Here is a 25,183-nt window from a genome sequence, read left to right on the forward strand (position 1 = left end):
AACTCCCTCTCTCAGAATCTCAGCAGAAGTACAATGATTGCCCAGTTCATTCACCACTGGCCCACAAGAATAGACATTCACTGCTGCTGGTAATGGAGGGTCAAAACAGTTTGAATGTTAAAGGAATATAACCTCCTCAGCAAGAAGAGCAAAATCAGAATACCTTGGACCATGTAATCCAAAAAAGTAAGGCAAATTGATTATATAGGACAAGGACTTCCTTTTGAAGAATAAGTGAAGACATAAAGAAATTAAAAATAAATCTTGATGGGAGTGGACAAGATGGGTGACTAGAAGCTGCTAGTGTGTGTGGCTCTCACAGAGAGGAATGGAAGGTGCAAGTAAATACATCTGCAACTGAAATATCCAGGTACTCACATTGAGACTAATCAAGGAAACAACAGAGACCTACCAAGAGACACAGACTCCTACACAATAATAGTGGGAGAATTCCACACTCCACTGACACTATTATACAGATAATTGAGGCAGAAGATTAACAAAGATATTCAGGACCTAAACTCAACATAGCCCCAAAAGGATCCGATAAGCCTTTACACAACTCTCCACCGCCAGCCCCCCAAAAAAAGAAAAACCCAAAAAAAATCCAGAATAAACATTCTTCTAATCACCACATGGCAAATACTCTAAAATCTACCACAAAATTGGACATAAAACAATCTTCAACAAATGTGAAAGAACTAAAATTATACCAAACACACTCTTGGACCACAGTGCAATAAAAATAGAGTTCAAGACTATGAAAATTGCTCAAAACCATACAATTACATTGAAATTAAACAACATGCTTCTGAATGACTTTCAGGTAAATAATTAAGTTAAGACAGAAATCAAAAAGTTCTTTAAAACTAATGAGAACAATGATACAACATACCAGAATCTCTCAGACACAGCTGAGGCAATGTTAAGAGGAAAATTCACAGCACTAAATGCCCAAATCAAAAATTTAGAATGATCTCAAATTAACAACCTAACATTACAACTGAAGTAATTAAAGCAGCAAGAACAAATCAGCAGATGAGAAATAAAAAAAATTAGAGCCGAAATGAAGGAAAACAGGACACTAAAAACCATTCAAAATATCAACGAATCCAGGAGTTTGTTTTTTGAAAAAATAAAGCAGTCCACTAGCTAGACTAATAAAGAAGAAAAGAGAAGAAAATCAAATAAACATGATTAGAAATGACAAAGGGAATGTGACTACTGATCCTACAGAAATAAAAACAACCAGAAGAAGCTACTTTGAACACCTCTACACATACAAACTAGAAAACCTAGAAAAGATGGGTTAATTTATGGACACATTCACCCTCCCAAGACTGAGGCAGAAAATAATTGATTCCCTGAACAGATCAATAATGAACTGCAAAATTGCATCAGTGATAAATAGCTTAGCAACCAAGAAAAGCTTGGGACCTGATGGATTCACAGCCAAATTCTACCAGACGTACAGAAAAGAACTAGTACCATTCTTACAGACACTATTACAAAATATGGAGGAGGAGGGATTCCTCCCCAACTCATTCTGAGGCCAGCATCATCTTGATACCTAAAACCTGGCAGAGACACAACAACGTCAACAAAAAAAACTTCAGGTTAATGTCCTTAATGAAGATCAATGCAAAAATCCTCAAAAGACACTTATAAACCAAAATAAGCAATGGTGAAAAGATTCCCCATTCAATAAATGGTGCTGGGATAACTGGCTAGCCATATGCAGAAGATTAAAGCTGGACCACTTCTTTACACCACACACACAAAATCAATTCAAGATGGATTAAAGACTTAAAACTATAAAATCCCTGGAAGACAACCTAGGCAATACCATCCTGGACATAGAAACAGGCAAAGATGTTATGAGAAAGACACCGAAAGCAATCACAACAAAAGCAAAAATTGACAAGTGGGATCTAACTAAACTTAAGAACTTCTGCACAGCAAAAGAAACTATCAATAGAGTAAACAGACAACCTACAGAGTGGGGAAATCATTTGCAAAGTATGCATCTGACAAAGGTCTAATATCTGACATCTATAAGGAACTTAAATTTACAAGAGAAAAACAACCCCATAAAAAAGTGAGCAGAGCACGTGAACAGACACTTCTCGAAAGAAGACATACATGCGGCCAATAATCTTATGAAAAAAGTTCAACATCCCTGATCATTAGAGAAATGTAAATCAAAACCACAATGAGATACCATCTCACACCAGTCAGAATGGTTATTATTAAAAAGTCAAAAAATAACAGATGCTAACAAGGTTGCAGAGAAAAAGGAACACTAATACACGGTTGGTGAGAGTGTAAATTAGCTCTAACATTGTGGAAAGCAGTATGGAAATTCCTCAAAGAGCTAAAAGCAGAACTATCATTAGACCAGCAATCTCATTACTGGGTACATACCCAGAGGAATGTAAATCTTTCCACCATAAAGACACATGCACGGGAATGTTCATTACAGCCCTATTCCCAATAGCAAAGACATAGAGTCAACCTAAATTTCCATCAATGACAGATTGGATAAAGAAAGTGTGGTACATATACACCATGAAATACTATGCAGCCATAAAAAGGAACTAAATCATGGCTTTTGTGGGAACATGGGTGGAGCTGAAGGTTATTATCCTTAGCAAACTAACACATGAACAGAAAACCAAATACTGCCTGTTCTCATACAAAGAAGGAAACAACAGACACTGGCATCTACTTGAGGGGGGAGGCTGGGAGGAGGGAGAGCAGCAGAAAAGATAACTATTGAATATTGGCTTAATACCTGAGTGAGGAAATAATACGTACAAGAAACCCCCATGCCACGTGTTTGCCTATGTAACAAACCTTCACATGTACTCCCAAACCTAAAAGTTTAAAAAATAAATAAATCATAAGGAGATGAAATGAGAACACAAAAAGGACTTTCTGAAAAAAAGTACTTGTAATTTAATTGATTTTAATATATTTACCAAATAATCATGTATAACTCATAATCATTTAATTAAAATTTAAACATATATATATATACATATATGTATAATAAGCAATTAAAAATTTCAACAGACAAACTAAAAGAGAAGACGGTCAAATCAGAGAACAGTCTTATCAGTCTGGAAAAGAGTCAAAAACACAGAACTAAACAGAGAGAGTTGAATAGAATAGAAAGGACAAAGGAAGGACTGTTTTAAAAACCTGGAAAATATGGAGACTTTTCACGGAGCCATCCGAATAAATAATTCCCATTAGTTTCCTTCTTTCTTCACTTTTCTTGTGCTGCTGATCTAGGGCCCAAACTTGGAAACCACAAGACTACAGAACTCAAAGTACCAAAAAAGTTAGTACAAAGGCTGCCTCTTTGTCTTGTAAATGTAACTTAGTTTTAACGATAGAAGCTTCACACACACACACAAAAATCCCATACCTAAGTAAAAATTTGAGGATATTAAGAATGAGAAAGATCACAGAAACACCAAATCACCATAACAACCAGCCTTTCCCTTTTTTCCAAAAGTGAGGACACAGTACAAGTCTAACATGAAAGTATTATCCAAGTTTGCAAGATTCCATTACTTTTTGAGTCATCAAAAGCATAAACTGATGCTTATGTATACCTCAGATGTGTCTCCCTGAACAACTTAAATTTCCAAAATGTTGTTTTCACAGTGAATTTCTAAAACACTAAGGCATATCCTGCCCCTACTTTGACCCTTTTAACTATAGATGCTTTTCTTTTAAAATTGTTGATTCCAAATCTTAAAATGGAAAAATAAGATTAAATATTCAGGTAAAAAGGATGTTTTCATAAAGTGGATTTGTGTAATACTTTTAGCATTATTTATAATAATACACTAACTACACTATACCCAAACTGTAAAGCCTTACAGCTTGAGGAACATAAGAGAGACGGGTGGAAGCTCTGTTAGTAATTTCAGCAGGGAAGCTAATGGAGCAGTGTGCTTCTCTCTAGTATGAATGAATCTATTTATTGCCTGTAAATATTAATTTTAAAAATCCTAACATTGTAAGTCAAAGCTCAGTATTAATATTTCCTAATCCTTTATCTTTGACAGTGTTTATCCAAAGTTTTTTGTACCTAAAAGGATTCTTGCTTATTTGTTTGTAAAAATCCTTAATTCTTTCATGCCTGATTCTCGATGAGGTGGAATAAATAGCCCTACTTGGCATTCCGGTCAGAAAAAATTTAGGAATACTGATTACTTGCTTGTTGGGTACAGCTATGAGTTTAAATAAACAATATACATATGTCTCACGAGGTGGGGTCTAGGACACCTGCTGATGACTGGGAAACACCATCACAGATCAAATAGCTCACAATGATATAAAAAGCTTCTTTGGAGGGAAGGTCACAAATTATTTGCAGTGAAGATGAGAGATTCTGGAAACAATGTCACCAACCAAATGTGGACAGAAGGTTTCACAACGAAGGTTGTTGATATTATTGGCCTCACACCGTCATTTACAGTCATCACATCTGTGCTTTTCTGAGAGCTCTTGAGTGAGCCCACTTATGAAATGTTACTTCCTCAGAGGTGTGACAGGATTCTGTTTTGTGGTCCTTATTAGTCTTTGTAATCCCAGCTTCATCCAGAATCTGGCACACAGTAAAAGCTCACCACATGTTTCTGAGTGAAGGAGAGCTCTGCATTTGATAAGTGACTATAACTCCTTGTAGGAACAGTTGTTCTCAGGAAAATAATATCATAGGAATGCTGCTGTAAATATAAAGAAAGATTTATCCTGAGAGATTCATATATCACAGCTAGATTACCTCTTCAGTATCTATTAATTGAAGATCAGACAAGAGACTCCTTAAGGTCTCTACACTCTCAAAAATTATGACTCTTGAAACAATTGCCAACGTTTATTTTCATACAAAACATCTGCTGTGCCTAAATGACTAAACATTTCCAACAGACATAATTTTTATCCAAGGATGTAGGGGAGAGGGGAGACTTGGATGAAATAAATTAGCAAACCGTTATTCCAACCACTAAGATAGAGAGATGATTGGGCAGAATTAGTTCTGCTTGGAGAAATACCAATGTGCAAAGTAATTGCAACTACCTTTTATTGAATGCCTACTAAAAGCCAAGGCATTACAGTAGGTGATTTGTATACACTATTGAGAATTCTCACAGCAAATTGCCCCAGATCACAGAGTTAATAAGCAACTGAGCTGCATCCAGGCCCAGGGTCAGCCAGGCTCCACAGTCTTACAGGTTGGTGTAGTTCTCTAGGGACTGTTCCAGTAAAGCCAAGGTGGAGAAAGGGATCAAGTGAGGTTGCTGAGCAGCAGCAAACGAAAGGGGGATGGAGGTAAGGGGCTGAGAATGGGTGGAAATGAGACTCGGAGACTGAGATGGAGGACTAAGCAAAAACCAGGTATGACAAAGGCACCTGACAAAGAGAAATGATAAAGGCAAGCTTGCTCATGCTAGTTGTTAAAAACCGGTCAAGCTCCTGGGCCAATAGTTTAAATTGCTACTGCAGAGCTGGAAACCCCTCTCATGGGGCTTCTGAGGTTACAGCCAGGGCATTGCCCCTGGCTTTCTTTTATGGAATCTTTAGAAATTTTTATGGCCCCTAATGACTTTCATCTTCTTTGATGATTCTAAAAGTGCTTAATTGTATAAATACATACATTTTTATATCTCTATTTCAAAAGGACAATCAGAACAGAAAGTGTCACTTTGAAGTTGCTGCAATTTTTTGGTAGTGAGAGCAAACCCCGTTTTTTGTTTGGTTGGTTGTTATTTCATTTAAAAATTTATGATGGGGGACAAATTCATATACAGGTTAAATATGCTGAGTAGGTACATAGATTTTTCAATATTGCTTTAGTATATATTGAGTGAAAAGTATGGCCTTTTTACATATGACAGCCTGGATCAAGGCAAAAATTTGCAATAGGCATAAAGAAATCCAGTAGAGAGCGAGTTGACTGTGGCTTAGAAAAGGTGAGAAACTGCTTTTACTGAGTAGAAAAAGAGAGTCATGCTGGGAAATGTGGGACTTCCATAGTTGAAATTTCTTCTTTTTCTGTCAAACCAAAGGGAAGAGAAAGACAGTTTTGAAAGAGAGAAGCAAAAAATCCCCCAGGGAAATTACTTCAACAACTAAATTGGGAGAGGTTGAGATGACAGACAGCTACCACATTGAGAAAGGCTATTGGGGGTTGTTCATCTTTGATTCCTGTGAAACCATATTTTTTACACAGAAAATTGACACCTTAAGTAGCATAGATGAAAAAGGAGAGGTTCAGTTTTTACAGCATTAGGAGAAAGAGGAAAAAGATTAGGACTGAGAAGAATTAAAGATAAGACAGAATTCATTCATTACATTTTGCCTTTACATTTTACTGCATTTATTTGCCTTGGCCATAATATACTATGTAATTTCGTCCTAGCCATAATATACTATGTAACTTTTAAAATTTATTTTCTTTAGTTTATTGGGGTATAATTGACAAAAATCATATATAAGTTGTGTAATGTGATGTTTCGATATACATATACATTGTTAGATGATTATTACAATCAAACTAATTAATGTATCTACTATCTCACAGGGTTTTTTGTGTGTTTTCATGGTGAGAATACTTACGATCTAGAAAATTTACATTATTATTAACTATAGTCACTAGGTCTCCAGAACGTATTCATCTTATAATCGAGAGTTTGTACCCTTTGATTAATATCTATTTTTCCCACCCTTTGGCCCCTGGTAACCACCCTTCTACTTTCTGTTTCTGTGAGCTTTATAGTATGTAATTTTAATTCCAAGTTTCAGGGAAAAAGAACAAATCATTGAATGGAAAAGTTCTTTATTGGGCAGGGCCCATGCTTTATATGTCTTTGTAGCTCTCGTCTTCTGTTCAGTCAGCTCACAGAAAATGCTAGATGGGGAAAAATCTGTGTTTTCATATGTGTCTGTGTTTTTGGTATTATGAGATCTCAGAGTGTTTTTGGTTTAACTACTCCTCTAGGAGGCTTATCCATTTGAATTCCAGGGACAGAACCAAGGGCCCAAGGTCCAAGGCAAAAGCCTTCTAGGAGTATGGAGTACGTATTTGCAAATGTGTGATACTACTGGGTGGGGAGAGTGGCCAACTGGAGTTTATACACCCTACCTAAAAGCTGTCAATTTCATTTTAGCCTCCAACTTTGTGCTTTCCAACTTGGTGCTTTCCAACTTTTTCCATTTTAGGCCTCCAACTTTATGTGTTTAGAGTGGTTCTTGGTGATACTGGTTGAGTGTCTACTACGTTCTGAGTGCTTTAAATCCTTTTGATAATGCAGCAGAGTAGGTAACGTGACTCCATTTTACAGATGAAGAAAGAGACTTACAGAAGCAAAATAACTTGCCAAAAATCACTCAGTTATTAAACAACCCATGTTAGATATTGATATGGTTTGGCTGTGCCTCGACCCAAATCTCATCTTGAATTGCAATCCGAATTGTAATCCCCATGTGTTGAAGGAGGGACATTGTGGGAGGTAATTAGATGATGGGGACGGCTCCCCTATGCTGTTCTTGTGATGACGAGTTCTCAGGAGGTCTGATGGTTTTATAAGAGGCTTTTCTCCCCTTCACTTTGCACTTCTCTCTCCTGACGCCATGTGAAGAACGTTGGGTTTGCTTTCCCTTCCACCAAATTGTAAGTTTCGTGAGACCTTCTCAGCCATGCAGAACTATGAGTCAATTAACCTCTTTTCTTTTTTTTTTTTTTTTTTTTTTTTGAGATGGAGTCTGGCTCTGTCTCCCAGGCTGGAGTGCAGTGGCCGGATCTCAGCTCACTGCAAGCTCCGCCTCCCGGGTTTACGCCATTCTCCTGCCTCCGCCTCCCAAGTAGCTGGGACTACAGGCGCCCGCCTCGTCGCCCGGCTAGTTTTTTGTATTCTTTAGTAGAGACGGGGGTTTCACCGTATTAGCCAGGGTGGTCTCGATCTCCTGACCTTGTGATCCGCCCGTCTCGGCTTCCCAAAGTGCTGGGATTACAGGCTTGAGCCACCGCGCCCGGCCTAAACCTCTTTTCTTTATAAATTACCCAGTCTTGGGTACTTCTTCACAGCAGTATGAGGATGGACATTAGTCACAGGTAAGTCTTCTTTCTACTTTTACCACCCTATTGAGGGCAGTAAGCTTACTGGAAGTGTATGAGGAAACAGATGCTTATGTGTACTAAATTGCATATTTTAGCCTGTCAAGTGACAGCAAATGTTTCATTCCGTTTTCCTTTTTGTACTCTGCAATGATGGTATGTACACAATTTTTTTTATTCATTCCTTTAAAAAAAAAAAAAAAGGAACTTTTACAAGGCCAGGCACAGTGGCTTGTTCCTGTAATCCCAGCACTGTGGGAGGCCAAGGCAGGCAGTAACCTGAGGTCAGGAGATTGAGACCAGCCTGACCAACGTGGAGAAACTCCGTCTCCACCAAAAATACAAAAAAATCAGTCAGGCATGGTGGCAGGTGCCTATAATCCCAGCTACTCAGGAGGCTGAGGCAAGAGAATCACTTGAACCCCGGAGACAGAGGTTGCAGTAAGCCGAGATCACGTCCTTGCACTCCAGCCTGGGCAACAAGAGCGAAACTCTGTCTCAAAAAACAAAAAGGTTTACAAATGTTAGTTGTGAATTCACAATGTTCCAACGGAAGAATTGAAGAGAAAGTTTTCCTTCTGTATATTAAACAGAACAACAAAACTGGTAGGCAAAGAATACACTGTAGTCTTTTCAAGACAGCAGTGTGAAAAATGTGGAACACAATGGCTTGTTCTAGGTAATTAAGTGCTCTGACTGCTTCTACGCTTGAAATAATTGTCATGTGTCATTCTTGCATTTCATTATTTGGAGTTTTGAAATACAGTTTGAAGAAAATAAGATCATTAAACAAAAAACATAGAGATGATAATAGGCATGATTTACATTACAAAAACCTATTTTTTTAGTCTCAAAAATATTTACTCTTTAGGGTTCTTTATGCTTTGAGCTCTCATAATACAACTAAGTGCTTGTTTTTGACTCATTAGTTACTTAACCTAGGGTTAAGGTACAGGAAGACAAGCAATGAAGCAAAGTGAAAAAGGGGTTAACGTGCATTTCTTAAAGGGTTTGAAACCCTGAGTGTTAAAGAGCATTATGAAATAAAGTATCTTAGAAAGAGTAACAATAGTAGCTAATAAATATTGAGTTTACCACTTCACAGGCACTATACTAAGCACTTTATACAAATTCAGTGCCCTCAGTTGTCCCACGAACAGGTTAGTATTATTATTCCAATTTTGCAGATGAGGAAACTGTAGCACAAAGAGAAAAATCCCTTGTACTCAACGATTTTTAACTCTGGAGTCTCGCTTATAATTCTCTTTAATCAGAAGAAAGAAATTGCTCACAAATATTAGACATGAAGGTCACTTAGAGATCAATTTGTCCATCATTTCTCCAACTGGGTTCCATACGAGAAGACGTGGGATGAATGGGTCCCCAAACAAATTTGAAGATCACTGCACATTCTGCTCACTCACGTTCTTGTTCAGCTACAATTTCTGAGTTGTTTGAATTATTTTACAAGTTCATGTCACCTTTAAACTCAGAATAAAAGTTGTTTAGCCTTTAAAAAATTGTGAAATGTGCTAAAAGTGTTTGAAAAAAGTTCTTTCTCATTAGCAATCTCCCTTCTAAGTTTGTATTAGTCTTTAGCCTACTTGTCTTTGTTCCATCAAGCTCAAACTACCTTAAGCAAAGTGATTAATGGAATAATTCAGGGGTTGGCAAACTACAGCTAGGAGAACAAATCCAAGCATTTTATTTATTTATTTACTTTTATTTTTAAAGGGTTGTAAAAAGGAAAAAAAAAAAAAAAAAAAAAGGACAGGGCCTTTGTGTGGTCCTGAAAAGCCTATTTACTATCTATCTGGCCCTTCATAGAAAAAGTTCATCAACCTTGAGAATAATCAAACATTCTGAAATAATAAGTATAACTTAAGGAGGTTTTACTTTGACAATGTAAGTATAAAAATGTTTTCTGTATTCCACCATTTACAGAACAATTAAGTGGCAAGTTAAAATCAGAATATTTACTAGTGATGTTGTTATGCCCAGACCGTTTATTCCCCGAAGAAGACCACCAGAGTCCAGAGTCAAAGCCAAGCGGCAAGGATCTTTAATGCAAGTTCGAACTTAGTCCCTCCGTAACACAGCATTCAAGAGGGCCCCAAACAATGCGTGCGCTTGCTTTTTATAGCTCGAGGTAAACAGGACTTGTCAGGTTACAGAGGAACAAGGCATTTCTCTAGGCTACAGCATTACAATTGGTTTACATGTTAATGTTAAGTTATGCTTTTAGCAGCCTTCTTATTGGTTCCTGTGCTTTTACAAACGGTTGTAACCTTATTGGAGCTTCTCCAGGTGTTGTTTTTCTTAATGTGTTTGTGTCGGGCAGGCATATGGGGGGATGTGATGTGCTCAAGGCTGTGATGTGTTTGTGTTGGGCCCAGGAAGTGGAGGCATATTGGGGGATGTGATGTGCTCAAGGCTGTGATGTGTTTGTGTCGGGCCCAGGAAGTGGAGGCATATGGGGGGATGTGATGTGCTCAAGGCTGTGATGTGTTGAGGAATGTGTTCTTTCATTGTAATTAAGAATATTTAGCTTTGGTTATGAATAACTTTATTTTGCAAACTTAGGCATGCGAGAGACAGAATTTACGTCTGTAGTGACTTAATTTGTTTCTCATACCACTTAGGGAGCAGAAACTTAATGTCAGTTGATTTGGGGTTTCCCTTTTACCCAGGGTTGAGTGTAATTTTGAGGGAGACATCTGGTTACCATGTTTCCCGTGTTTGTACTGCTGAAACAGGCCCTACTCTTCTCCCGGCCTTCTCGTCTGTCTCACCTGTCATGCAGCAGCCCTGCTTCCCAGTCACACAGCACCCTAAGTCACACAGCCCCTTGTCACACAGCCCCCTAGTCACACAGCCCCTTGTCACACAGCCCCCTAGTCACACAGTCCCTAGTCACCCAGCCCCTTCAAGACGTTTCCCCACCGTTACTTCCTTGCCACTGTCTAAAGCCATTATAGACTCACTAAACCAAAGCCAGATTCTTTCTGCTTAAGGCAATTTATTGCCTGTAATTTAGTTAGCACTTGCTTATCTCAAGTTTTGAGCCTTTCCTAAGCTCAAGAGAGTATCACTGTTAGCCTTACTGCATTCTCATTTATAGCATTTATGACACTATAATTTTCTGAGTCTATTGGCCCCATGGCTTCTAAATACCTTTGAAAATAGGCACCATTTTGTGTTTTCATTTGTTTCTCTATTTTATAGCAGTTTCTGATACATACTAGGCACTCCAGTATCAAGTGAATGAGTCACTAAATTCATTACAGAAGTCTTTGAAGGCTTGATTATAGTTTTGTCAGCATTTGAATTATTGTATGCATCAGGGATGAACTTGCATTTCCTTTAAATTACTCTTTTACTGTGGGAAGACTGGTCTTCCCTTACATCAATGGAGATTTTGTGTGTGTATAAATATTTACTTATACACACACTTCAGGTTTTCAAAAAGCATCAGGTAAATATAGTAAAAAGTGGAACTTGAACTGGTAAGGGCGGTAGATATCAAGTTTGGTAGTGCTTTTCATTAATGTTAGAATAAGGTCCAGAACAGAATCTAGTATATCACAGATCCTCCTGGGGAGCCACTGAATGAACTCTGTGTAAGTAAAAAAAAAAATTTCCTTTAGATACAAATTTTGTTTTGGTCAACAGAAACATCACTTGATGTGGAAATGAGGAACTCTGAGTGCTTCCTAATTTCCCCAAGTGTTAACTTTGTTGTCTGCGCATCTGCTATCAAAAGTGTCTTCTAGGGCAACAGAAGACATTGCTTTACACACATACTTGTCTTGAGTACTATCCAGCAGCTTCAGTGTAGAGCTGAAGCAGACAGGAGCCTATGGGGGAACCACACAGGAAACTATATTCCTGACCATAAAAGCTTAGTTCTCCAGAGAAATGCTGTCCTATCCCTAGGTTATAAGTTAATCTTTGTTTATGGGCTTTGTTCTACAAAGAAAGTGTTCAACTTCCCTGTGAAATCACAGGTGAAGATTATGGGTGGTATTAGAAGTGCTTCTCATGATTTTGCCAATGAGAGGAATAAGGTAGCCCCCAATAAAATTTACCAAATTAAAATATGCGTGGAGAGACAGAAAGGTCAGAAGAGTAACTTTCCTAGAACCAAAGTGTAGCTTAATCTATATGTACACATCTAATAAAGTATGTCAGCTGAGATTTTAACATAGCCAATATATGTGTTGAGAACTGTCCAAGGCAGCACAACTCAATCCGGGCAACTTGGGCAATCTGGTCCCCTTAGAGTGGTCTCTGCTGAAGAAGAGTGAATATTTATTCAATCTTCATCACAAAATATCTGAAATGCCCCTTGCTACCTATCTCACATCACTTCAATCCCACAGTCATCAAGTAACCTTCTGATTATGCTACCAGGAGAGGATGTATTGTGGTTTGGAGATATGAAAATTCTGGTAATTGGAGTATCTTTGATTGTAACTGTAATTTGATAAAGTGATGTATTTTATGTATATTTATTCATAATATCAGACACATACAATCTTAGTAGATATTGACAAGGTCCAGTTACTGCCAAAGGCCATTCGGCTATTAATTCCTAGATCAAGTTCTGAAATGATGGGTTTTATCTTCTTTAACTGCAGAAATTCCATAGCCACAATCCAGTGCCTGAAATAACTACAAGTTTAGATGTTTGCTGAGTGAATAAATTATATACACACAAAGCTAATCCATGTTGAGACTTCTTGATAGCCAACATGATTTTCCTGGAGATCCCAAATTCTGTCTTCTTGCAAAGACATTTGTTCACTAACATTCTTTATATAAGAATTCACAGTGTAACTTCCTTCTAAATTTTAGTGCCAGAAAAAACTATCAGGAGGAAAACTGAGTGCTTCCTTCTATTAAATGTAAAATCCTCATTATCCATCATCTTTTTTCTTGGCTGCCAGAAAATCCCAAGACATATTTACATATGATCACAATGGCTATTATTTTCTCTTCTGATAAAATTTCTCCTTTAGACATTTTTAATCTTTAATATATTTAAATATTGTCTACTGACTTCCAATAGTAAGAGAATTTCTCGAGACATTTTTTTCTTGCTTCCCTTTTATTCCATCTCCTAACATTGTTATACACATCGAGCAACTCTAATTTGAAAATCTGAAACCTGAAATACTCCAAAATCTGAAACTTCTTTAGCATCAACATGATGCTTGAAGGAAATGCTCATTGAAGCATTACAGATTTCGTATTTTTTGATTAGGAATGCTCAGCTGGTATGTGTTCTGTGCATATTCTAAGATAAAAAACTCAAAACCCAAACACTTCTGTTCCCAAACATTTTAGATAAAGGATACTCAACCTGTATTACCATTTTAGATGCTGTATTGATTACCTCCATAGCTTTAATCAATTGTAGGGGAGGAAAAAAATCTTTTATCTGTCCATTTTAGGAGCCCCAGCTGGGGCTCTGTAATAAAAGACAGATTAACAGGAGAAAAGCATACAAATCAGTAAGAGTTGAATACTTACACACTGAACTGGACAGAGTAGTAAATTATGAAAATGTGACAAGACAGAGGCCAGGGCTAGGGCAGAAAATGGTGGAACAGTAACTAGGAAGATAAGAGATGTATTTTGCATGTTTGTCCCCTTCAAATCTCATGTTAAAATGTGATCCCCAGTATTGGAGGAGGGGCCTGGTGGGAAGTGTTTGGGTCATGGACGCAGATCTCTCATGAATAGTTTGGTGCTGTCCTAGTGGTAGTGAGTTCTCTATCAATTCATGCTAGAGCTGGTTGTTTAGAGAGCCTGGAACCTCCTCTGCTCACTCTCACCATGTGATACATACATTCCCTTTTCTACGTAGGCCATAATTCTAAGTTTCCTGAGGCCTCACCAGAAGCAGATGCTGGCACCAGGTTGCTTGTACAGCCTGAAGAACTGTAAGCCAAATAAACTTTTTTCTTTGTAAATTACTCAGCCTCAGGTATTACTTTATAGCAATGCAAATGGACTAATACAATAAAGGTTACTTTACCAAGGTTTGTTTGTACAGGTTTTTTTCAGCCCTTGTGACAAAAATGTTACTTTCCTTCTGGTATAGGCAGGACATCTTCCACATGGGAGTTTTATGTCCTGGTTTTAGGAAGAAAAAGGGGTGGTCAAAGCATTCTTCTTGCATCTGCTAAGCTCAAAATAATTCTTATGCCAAAATGGCATATTTTGGGGTGGCATATTCTGCTATCCTTCAATATATATACTCCCTCTACCAGAGACTATTTCTTAATTTCTCTCTTCTCCCCATCATCCCTCTCATAAAATGAAGATATCAACATGACTCTTTTCCCCTTAGGTCTCTTTCCACCCCTCTTCTTCAATCTTCCAGATTTTAACAACTGTCTTTTTATGTGGTCAAGGTCAATACTTAAATTCTATGCTGTAATCAATGTTTACTGTGCTTTGCCTATGAAATGATTCTAAAACAGTATATTACTGAACTATGTACATATCTTTCACTGAAGAGCTCAGTAGTATATTTTGAAAACATTATTTTCTGTATTGCTTTTTGCTTTCCTGAAGTTCCTGTTTCCTTTTCTTTTGCAATATGTATTTTCCGTTTCCTTTGGTATGGTAGCACTGAGCTAGAAGTCAGTTCCAGGGTCCTGGTTCTGCCAGGACCTTGTTGCATGGATGAATAATCACTTGTTTGAAGTTTACATGGAACATGACAGCCTTGGCCTTTTGGAAAGTTGTCACTCTAGATGATCTCTAATTTAGGTATTTTTCAGAAGGACTTCAAAGGAAATATGTTCTTCATTAGTGGAATTCATAACAAATCAGCTTCATGAAAATACAAAGTTAATAAAGGCATTCCATATGACTGGGAGAAAAAAATACCTTAGTGTTAGAATAAAAGTAAGCTTCTAAATATGTAGAAAGTTTATAGAATCTAGGGCGAAAAAATATATTTAAAAAATACAACTAGCAAAATCAAAAGCTAAGAAGTTGGTCTGACAGAAACCAACAAAACATTCCTAAAAGTAAAGTATATGGAGTATTCAAGACAAATATAATACTTCTAACCTTCAGGGTTTCAAAATAAACCTCAAAAACAGGTTAAATATATATTCCTCCTTAATCAAAATAGTTTTTGTATGCTTAAACCATGTAGACGAGCTTAAGGCTTCTTTCTACCAAATTCACCTGTCAACTGAATACCTTCCATGTGTAAGAAGCTATTCTAGGCACCAAGGACAAAGTTGAAAAACTACATGTTGTGTTTAAGTACTTAGAGTCTAGTGGAGGCAGACATGAAGGCAATAAATCACAACATACCGTACAGGGTGCCATGTGGATAGGAAAAAGCTAGCACCTGTGTCTGGGCAACTTAGGGGAGGAGGGACCTAGGGAGATAATTCTAAGGCTGAGACTTGAAGAATAAGGATTTTCTTAGGAGACAAAAGGAAGGGACAGGCATCACAAGCAGAAGGAATAGTTCAACAGAGTGGGGATGTGAAGACTCATAGCCATGTGAGTAATAGGAGCCATTTGTTAGCTGCCTCATATAACTGGTGTGGGGATGGCAGGGGAACTTGGAGTCAGAAGAGATGCACACCAGAAAGGCCTTATCTATCTCATGAAGGCTTATGGAGCTCATTCTAAAATAACTGAAAGCTTCTTGCAGTAAAGAAATGAAATAATCAGGTTTGTATTTTAAATGTTCAGAAAAGACTGAAAGGAGTCAAGACTTTGCAGAAAGTCCAGTGAGGAATTTCAAGAACCAGAGTTTATCAGTCTGCTTGGGCTGCCATAACAAAATGCCACAGACCGAGTGGCTTAAACAACAGAAATTTATTTTCTCACAGATCTGGAAGCTAGAGACTCAAGATTAAAGCATTGACAACACTGGATTCTCCTGAGGCCTCTCCTGTTGGCTTGCAGACCACTGTCTTCTCATTGTATCCTCACATGGCCTCTTCTTTGTACATATACATTCTAGATGTCTCTCCCCCTTCTTATAAGAACACCAGTCATACTGGATTTGGGCTTCATCCAATAGCCTTTTACTTTAATTACTTTTAAAAGGCCCTATCTCCACATACAGTATTATTCTGTGAAGTACCAGGGTCCAAGTCTTCAACATATGAACTGTAAGGGGACACCATTCAGCCTATAAAATAGAAAGTGGAGAAGAGGGGACAAATGGAAAGACAGGAAGTAGAAATTGACATGATTGTTTGATGAGTCAGTTATACACTAGAGATATGGAGATCTACCTGATTTTTTTGTTTAGGCAATCAAGTGTCTGCTGGTATCATTTGTCAAAAAAATGAATGCAGAAGAAGGCTTAGTTTGCCCCCCCCAAAAATGAATACTTCAATTTTCAAAATGTTGCAGTTGAAGCAGTAATTTCTAGCTAAAAGGTAAGTCAAAGTTCAGAGCTTACGAATACGTAGTATAGATAGAAGCCAAGGGTAAGTGAGATTGTCCACAAAGAAAATGTAAAATAAGGCTGGGCATTGTGGCTTACGCCTGCAATCCCAGTACTTTGGGAGGCCAAGGTGGGTGGATCATGAGGTCAGGAGTTCAAGACTAGCCTGGCCAAGATAGTGAAACCCCATCTCTGCTAAAAATACAAAAACTAGCTGGGCGTGGTGGCGCGTGCCTGTGATCCCAGCTACTCAGGAGGCTGAGGCAGGAGAATTGCTTGAATCCAGGAGGGGGAGGTTGCAGTGAGCTGAGATCGTGCCACTGCACTCCAGCTTGGGCGACAAGAGCAAAACTCCATCTTAAAAAAAAAAAAAGTAAAATAAGAACAGAAGGGAATGAAATCCTGGTGAATAATGCTAAAGGGTAGTTGCAGAAGCAGAAGCCAAATATGAAAGCTGTGAAGGTTTATCAAGAGAGACAAAGAATCAGAACAGAGAAAAATGGCACAAAAATTAAAGGAGAGAAGAATTAACTTGGATATAGTTGTTAATTCCTAAACCTTTTTTCAGAAACTTAATGATATTTTACCTCAAGGATCATAATACATACTTTTTTGTGAGTTCTAATGTGCTTATGCTAGTAAACTAGTATTTTTTTTTTATTATTTCTCACTATCCAGAATGTGTTCAAAATACCCTGATGTCATACAGTTTTCATTATATCTTTTGCAAATTTCAAATCTTTAGAATGAAAAAGTATCTCTAAAACCAAAATATGATGCCATATATCTTAAATTAATCCATAAACTGATTTTTTTCAGGATTAATTATTCTTGACAATACCCCATTTATACTGGAATACAAATTTTGAGGTCAGATACAAAACAAAAGCTACCTATAACAATATGTATGCCTTAAATACTGTAGGGGTTGTAAGGTATCTAATGGACTGACATGTGAACAATATAACACATCTTGGAATGCCATGCTCTTATAGCACTAAGGAGAGTTTGAAATCTTTTCATGAAATCTACTTGAGTGGCGCTAAACATTTTAGGGAGAAAACTGAAAACAAGTTGCATATGGGAGTAACATTCATCAGCTATATTGTACATTTTATTTGGAGGCAATCAGAGAGAGATACTTTAAAATTCCACATCACTCTGGAGAACCTAAGGCACAGATACAAATGATTTATTACGTTTTTAAAAAGTGACAAAAGGGAATATTAATTCTGGAAGATTTTTAATTAAACAAACACTATTATACATTAGAGGAAAAAATTTTGCACAAACATTCCCTCACAAAGCCAGTAGTTTTATATTTACATAGCATTATTATGGTAATTTAAAATGTTAATCTATCATACAATGTTACTTCTGAAAACATATAATAAAATATAGTTGTTTTATAGCCATGCTCCCATTTTTGATGAAAGCTAGTTAGCTCATCCTAATGTCAGTCTAACACTTTAAAAATGCATAACAGATATTCAGTCAGCATTATAAAACCTTTAAGACAGAGAAGGCTGTCAAACAGAATAAACAGAGGGCTCATCATCACTTATGTCTGAATCTTCATCTACTCCTTCAATAACCGATTTCTTCCCTTTACAACAGGATACAATTAATCCAATCAAGAATACCTGTAAATTTAAATAAGCTATGTGTTACTTTTCAAATTTAAAATCATTTGGAAAATAATGCTTTAAAATTCAATGACAGTACCATGATACAAATGGACTACTAAGATACAAAAAGTTTACACATTTAACTATAATTTATAAAAGAAAGTGAAATCATGCCTTGGCTATCTGTACTTACCCCAAGAAAGGCCCAGTTACCAAAATAGTAAGCAGCACTGAAGAACCAGAACTTGTGAAGGAATAGGTATGTCCGGGTAACAGTACACTGATCTGTAAAAGCAAATAAAAGACTATGGTGAAATAGGTTCTCTTATAAAACTGATGATTAATACTTTCTCTAAAAGATTATTAACCAAAGCTAATGACCAAGATCATATGGCTAACAAGTGTCAGAGATGGGACTGAAACTTAGGTCTCTCTCCAAAGCCCACTCTTTCAACCACCTTAATGTAGTGTTAAAAACTGCCAACTAATATGACATATTTTTAAAAAAATGAATGCCACCAATGCAATCCAGATCTTAAGTATAAAAAAATTATTTTGGCTAGTCTGCTTTATTGGAAATAGAAGAATCATTTTTACTTGGAGTGTAAGACATATCCTAAAACAAAAAAAAAGTTTTCCTGATGAACATCAAGAAAAAAGAATAAAGTAATCAGATGTGGTTAGTATCAAGTTGCACTTGTAGGAGCAGAAAGGTCTAATACCTTTCCTCACCCACTGTAAGTTTTATGGCCAACACTCCTATAACAGAAGACAGGTTAACAAGAGAAAAGCATAACAAATTTATTTAATCAGTTTTTCATGACACAGGAGGCTTCAGAAATGAAGACTCAGGGGAACACTGTATTTTCATGCTTAGTCAATGAAGAATGGAGAGCTAAGAATAGAGAGTAATTGGACAAAAGTGTATAACTGAATGGTAACAGACTGAGGGAGGAAAGCCAGCAAGGTCTGTATGTTCAGATTCTTCTTGGTCTTTCACATAGCATCCCCTCCTTCAAGGTACAGGGCAGAACTCCTTCTGGAATGAGGGTCTTACGACCTACTATCAGACAAGGTAGGTCATAGAATTTCTTTAGGGCCAGCCCCTACATAGAAAGGCAGGGGAAGGTTAGAATAATATTTCTAGGTTTATGGTTGGCTTTGGGAAAGTGGGGTTCTAATTTCTATGACATGGTTGGGGGAAGAGAAATTCTAGTTTCTATGGTCTGCTTGGGAGAGAAAGGGGAACAGAAGAAAGAAGGGCAAGGGAAGGTTGAAAGGATACTTTGCTTCTGGGGCTCTTCCAATATCCTTCAGTTCAAAGTACTTAACCTGTTACAGTGTGTGCTATCATTTTCTTATCCCCAACACACTTTTCTAAGAAATCAATTCTCACTGCAGCTAAAGCTTGAGAGGTTTCTTTCAGCTTTATCTTTTTATGACTTCTATTGAATGGATGATTACTTCTTATAAAGAAATAAGAAAATCACTATTTACTGATGTGATTCCTGTTTGAACTTTAGATAGCATTACAGCTGTAATTAAAAATAAATCATATATTTTTCCCCTTCAAATAAAATGTAACTCTTAAAGAGAAAGTAGCAGACTGGTTATTTGATATTTGTGTAAACCCCATAACAGTTTTGTACAAATACATTATTTCCATTAGTTACAAAGTCATCTACACATATTGACACATACCTAGTAAATGATGTCTCAGGAAATATTTATTCAAGCCATTCAGAAAGGCCTGTGGCAACATAATACAGTTGACCCTCAAACAAAACAGGTTAGAGGTGCCAACCACCACACACAGTCACAAATCCACATATAACTTTTGACTCCTCCAAAACGTAACTACTAAATAGCCTGGTGTTTTCTGGAGGCCTTACTGATAACACGAACTATTGATTGACACATATTTTGTATGCTATGTGTATTACATACTGGGATCTTACAATAAAGTAAGCTAGAGAAAAGAAAATGTTATTAAGAAAATCATAAACAATGCAAATATATTTACTATTCATTAAGTGGAAGTATATTATAATAAAGGTCTTTATCCTCTTTCTCTTTACATTGAATTGGCTGAGGGGGAGGGGAAGGATGGAGAGGAGGAGGGGTTGGTTTTGCTGTCTCAGGTGGCAGAGGTGGAAGAGGTGAAGGAAGTAGAATAGAAGGCAGGAGAGGCAACTGCAACTTTTATTGAAAAAAAAAATCCAGCATAAGTGAACCCATGCAGTTCAAACTCGTGTTGTTCAAGGGTCAACTATATTATGTAATTGAGTGAAAAATTATATATGCTGCACCTAATAGAGGATACCAACCTCACAAATTTCAAATTTCAGAAGCCCTTTATGTTTTACAGAAGAAAATCCTTATCTTACAAAGCAACTTCTTTTCAGTCTGTTAATTACAAAATAAATTATAATTTCTGCATATTTGTATTCAAAATGGACAATGGCAAAAAGATCCTACATGCAATTAGGAGACCAATCTCATATCCTATTGCTAATCAAGAAAATACACCTTTTATTTCTATTTTTCTGAGCTCTCTTCTCAGCTTCAATAAGTAAGTGTTATTTTATCTCAAAACATAAAATTGAGCTGAGGGCTACACAGTCCGGCTTATTACATAAGGGATCTAATAACACTTTTTTTGTTCCTATCACATGGTTTTCTGAAAATAGCATTAAAGTTATATTTTATAAACATACAATACTTGTTATATAAAGCTTCAGATATGTTATGTAAAGATTCAGATAATCTAAATTTCATCTACTCTAAACCCTTCCACTGTACTTCAACATTTACTTCTGAATTGCTCAATACTAAACTGAACAAACCTGTCTCTTTCTGATAAAAAACAAAAACAAAAAACACAGTTGAATAAAGAAGCAACCTCTTCCTTTTAGGAGCAAGGACTACAATCTAATTCCTGTCTATTGATACCCCAAAGGCTCCCTTCAGAGTCTTTCTTCTCTTTATCAACAGAAAAGTCTAGAAGGAATAGTCACAGTTTTCTAAGAAAACTAGATAGTCTTTAAGCAGCATTAGCTGAACATATTTCTGTCTCCTATAGTTACCATAGATGATTACAACTTTACACTAGGTGCTGGGAGTTCAGACTCACAGCAGAGACTCCTAGATAGAAAATTTATTTGTCATTTACTTTGTGCTCCCACCACATTTTATTCTTTTATTATAGAACTTACTTCACAGTGATACAGCTATTCAATTTGTCATTTTTTTCAGTAGATATACTGAGTATCCTGAAGTACCACTGGAGTATTCAAATTCATTCATATTCAATGACTATTGACGTAAAATAAATTTAAAAGCAGTTATTTTATTTAAAATTCATATTGTTAAATAGCCCACTTTCTAATTTTCGAAAATTAAAATCTGACAAGATTCCAAGGGTATAAAAATGACAAAACTGAATATATATTGAAATTAAAGCATAACTATAATGTCCAGCATGGTGAACAAAGAGCCGAGGCTCTGGACTCTGACAGACTTGCAGGTGAATAGCATTTGGTCACTTTTTTGCCATATGTACAGGCAGATCTGAACTGTGGAACCTGTGGACTTATAAAAAGAGGATATCACTATCTTTCCCCACAGAATTGCTATAAAGATCATATGACATATATATATCAAAAGCCCCATGCAAAGTGGGGCTTAATATTAATTTTCTTCCTTTTTCCTCTGCAAGGTATAGAGAACAGTTGCTTAAATGGTTGTAAGTCCTGAGATTTCAGACATTCATGTCCAATAGTAGGAAAATAATTGGTTAGTCACTAATATCATGACTACTCTGTGCATGCCCATTATTTTTCTGTCTCTACAGTTGAAACAGACACAAATGGATTTGGCAAAATTCAAATTTGTATTATCAGTATCAGGATACACTGCTACATAGTAATACACCTTTAAATAACCAATTTGAATGTTTCAAAAATGACGAGTGGGACAGGCTTGGAGCTACCCAAAAAAACGCCTTTTCATAATTATTTTAAAAACAAGAATGGTATCATTCATGGTTTAAGTATTACTTTAGCTTCAATTTACAAGTACAAGCCTGTGAAAAACTCAACTTAAAAAATAAAAGTTCTATTACTCATTTCCATACTTAAAGATATTTTGGGAGTCAGAACTTGACTAAATTAGAAATTTCAGGGCCAGAACAGGGCTAACAAAACAGAGACTGAACTGGCAGAAGCAAGATAAATCAAATCATTCTTCTCCAGACATCTAATAATCCACTTAGTGACATTTTAAATTGGCTTATACTCTCTGACTCTTGCCCATCACCAAAACCATATCTTCAATATTTTTTTGATCACACTATTTTATATGTTTACCTTTTTTAAAGGTTGTGGACTTCGACACAAGCCTTTTAAAACACCATAAAAAGGTACCATCATTCTGCATTGTTGTTGAAAAATGATAGTAGGTTAAAAATTCACCCATACAATAAGTAAAAGCTCTTTATATTCATCTTTGTCCATATATATCATTTTGTTTCTATTAACTGGGATATACCCATATAAAAATTTTTGCTAATAAGGCACACACATATATTTCCTATTCAAGGTACGATTCCACACTGAATAAATGGAGGGGGGTGCCGTTCTTCACCATCTGCTATCTTCCAGCTGCTCACCTGAATCACAGATATCTAGGAGATCTATAGATTTCTTTCTACAATTATCCAACTAAGAAAATCACAATAAAGGTTCTGAATTTGGTTTTACCTTCAAAGTAAATTTATATTGTTGGATACTTCATTTAGGAATTGTGTTCTAAAATCAGGAGTATTCCAGAAACTTCTGACTGTTCTTCTTCAAAAGAACATATAATTGAATTAAAGATTAAACTTCCAATTAAACTAAAGATTAGATGTTAACAATGAAAACTAAACATGGGGGAGGGAGGCTCAGATAATTTTTTTTCTGATGAGAAAGTGGCCATACAAAAATAATAAGAATTAAAAGGGCCAAAAAGGGGCATCTGAAGCATATGAATAAAATCAAAAGACTTTTGAATCCTGCTACTACCACCATTCCTTCATCTCTTCTCACATATCATCAAACAGAGAAATAATAGGAAATGCAAGTACACCATTATTTTTTGTAATTTAACAGTAGTCTTTAAGGATTTAGCTGATAAATTTTATATTATATATTTTCTGTTTCCTTTGTTATGTCACTTTTAATGCATCTTGACTGCCACTAAGGTAACTTTGGTTAAGTAGAATAAATAATACCTTTTGTTTTAAATACGTATTTTAAAAACATTTACTGTTTAAGCCACAACTGAGCCATCATGTTAAAACTTCACTTGAAATCAATTTACAATTAATTACTCTATATTTGCATTTTATAAAACAAAGACTTATGTTACATATGTGTGTGTATATATATATAGAAGACATTTGAGGAAACTCATGTAACATGGAGAATAATTTTAAAACAAGCATTTTATTTGACTAGTGACCAAAAAATCTGTTAGAAGCCTGGACTATTTAGAAGCCACTTCATAGCTCTTGGTTGCCCATGACTGTGCCAATTGGTTCCTGATTAGGGTCTTGCTACTATTGAATATTTATAATGAACATATGTATCTTAACTGTATACAGGGTAAGGAGCTTGGATTTTATTGTGACATGATTTCAAATTATTTATCGAATGGTTTTAAGAAAGAATAACATGAGTGGAGTACAGACTAGAAGAGGAGACTGAAAGCAGAAAGAGGTTTACCAAGTTAGAAGACGATACAACTGGAAAAATGAGCTCAGGGATGGGAAGAAAAAAGTTGGGATCTGAGAAATTTTTAGGATATAAAATCCTAATGTTTTACTGCCAGATGGAATACATACACGTAAAAAATTTTAGGAAACTAATGAAATACATCCAAATAAATGGGAAGGCAGAAAAAATGAAAATATATAACAAAAACCCAAGTTGTATATTTATATTAAAATTTAACAAGTGGTATAGAGTTAAATCAATGTTTTGTTAAATCTCACTGGGAGATGTAGGTAAAGGGGAAGAGAACTGATGAATGTCAAAACTCACAGAAATTTTGAAGGACACAGTTTTCTTATACGTTAAGAATACACAAACTGTATCAGGCTAATAAAGATATTTGCCAAATGTTTTGCACTTAAGAATAAGTTTCAGAGTAGCCATTTTTAAGAACTAGTATAATTTGTGTTGAGCTCTGGTTATATTTAAGTAAGCTTAAAGCATTTCCAAGGTGCTAAAATATATATTTGCCTTTTAAGAAAGAATGTTACTAATTTCATTTTATTACTAATTGGCCATATAACACTCATTAAAAGGGAGTACAGGTAAGTATTAGTATATAAAATGTAGAAATTGTATAATCACAATCTGTATCAGTGAACTCTAAATTACTGAGACTTACTAGCTGCTGGTTGTAATTGTCCAAGGATAGTCAGATATAAAGCAATTGTCTTCTATTACTTTATCTTTTGATAAAAGTAGTTTAAATGGATATACAAGAAAATATTAAAGTTAAAGATAGAAAACTGAGATTTAGTTGAGTCTGACACTAATATACTATGAGACCCTTGAGGTAATTCATTTAGCTTCTAAACATCAGTTTCTTTGTAAGTGACATACAGATATGTGTGGTATATGGTGCTAGATCAAATTTCTGAGAATTCAGAGAGAAATCTGCATTTGAAAGAAAAGATTAGATTGATGTTATCAGAGTTAGCCACCTTAAGCAATAATTTGTGAGTAGCTGAGAAGTTTCACAAAATTATTTAGGTTGGCTTTGCTGTAGATACTGGAGAACTGAGAAAGCACACAGCTAATTAATTTTTCTATACTATTTTAGTTAAACTTCTATCAACACAATTGCAATGTCACCCAGGAAAAGAACCTCAACATCAGGAGACTTTCTGGATCTCCAGCAACATCCAAGAAAAATGATGCTCTGATCAATACT

At 36.1% G+C, this 25,183-nt stretch overlaps 1 protein-coding gene across 1 annotated transcript in view; it reads right to left on the bottom strand.

Moving 5' to 3' along the window:
- Positions 1-17,746: 17,746 nt before the first annotated feature.
- The window catches only part of LMBRD1 (LMBR1 domain containing 1), a 129,778-nt gene continuing 122,341 nt past the window's right edge, over positions 17,747-25,183 (bottom strand). Inside the window, exons 15-16 of the mRNA XM_033217561.1 lie at positions 18,393-18,484; positions 17,747-18,214 (exon numbers count right to left, since the gene is read on the bottom strand). Of these exons, the coding sequence (XP_033073452.1) occupies positions 18,101-18,214; positions 18,393-18,484 (206 nt within the window). The 3' untranslated portion in view covers positions 17,747-18,100. The remainder of the gene's footprint in view (positions 18,215-18,392; positions 18,485-25,183) is intronic.

Source organism: Trachypithecus francoisi, unplaced genomic scaffold (genome assembly GCF_009764315.1).
Source record: "Trachypithecus francoisi isolate TF-2019V2 unplaced genomic scaffold, Tfra_2.0 Lachesis_group10, whole genome shotgun sequence".
NCBI classification, from domain to species: Eukaryota; Metazoa; Chordata; class Mammalia; order Primates; family Cercopithecidae; genus Trachypithecus; species Trachypithecus francoisi.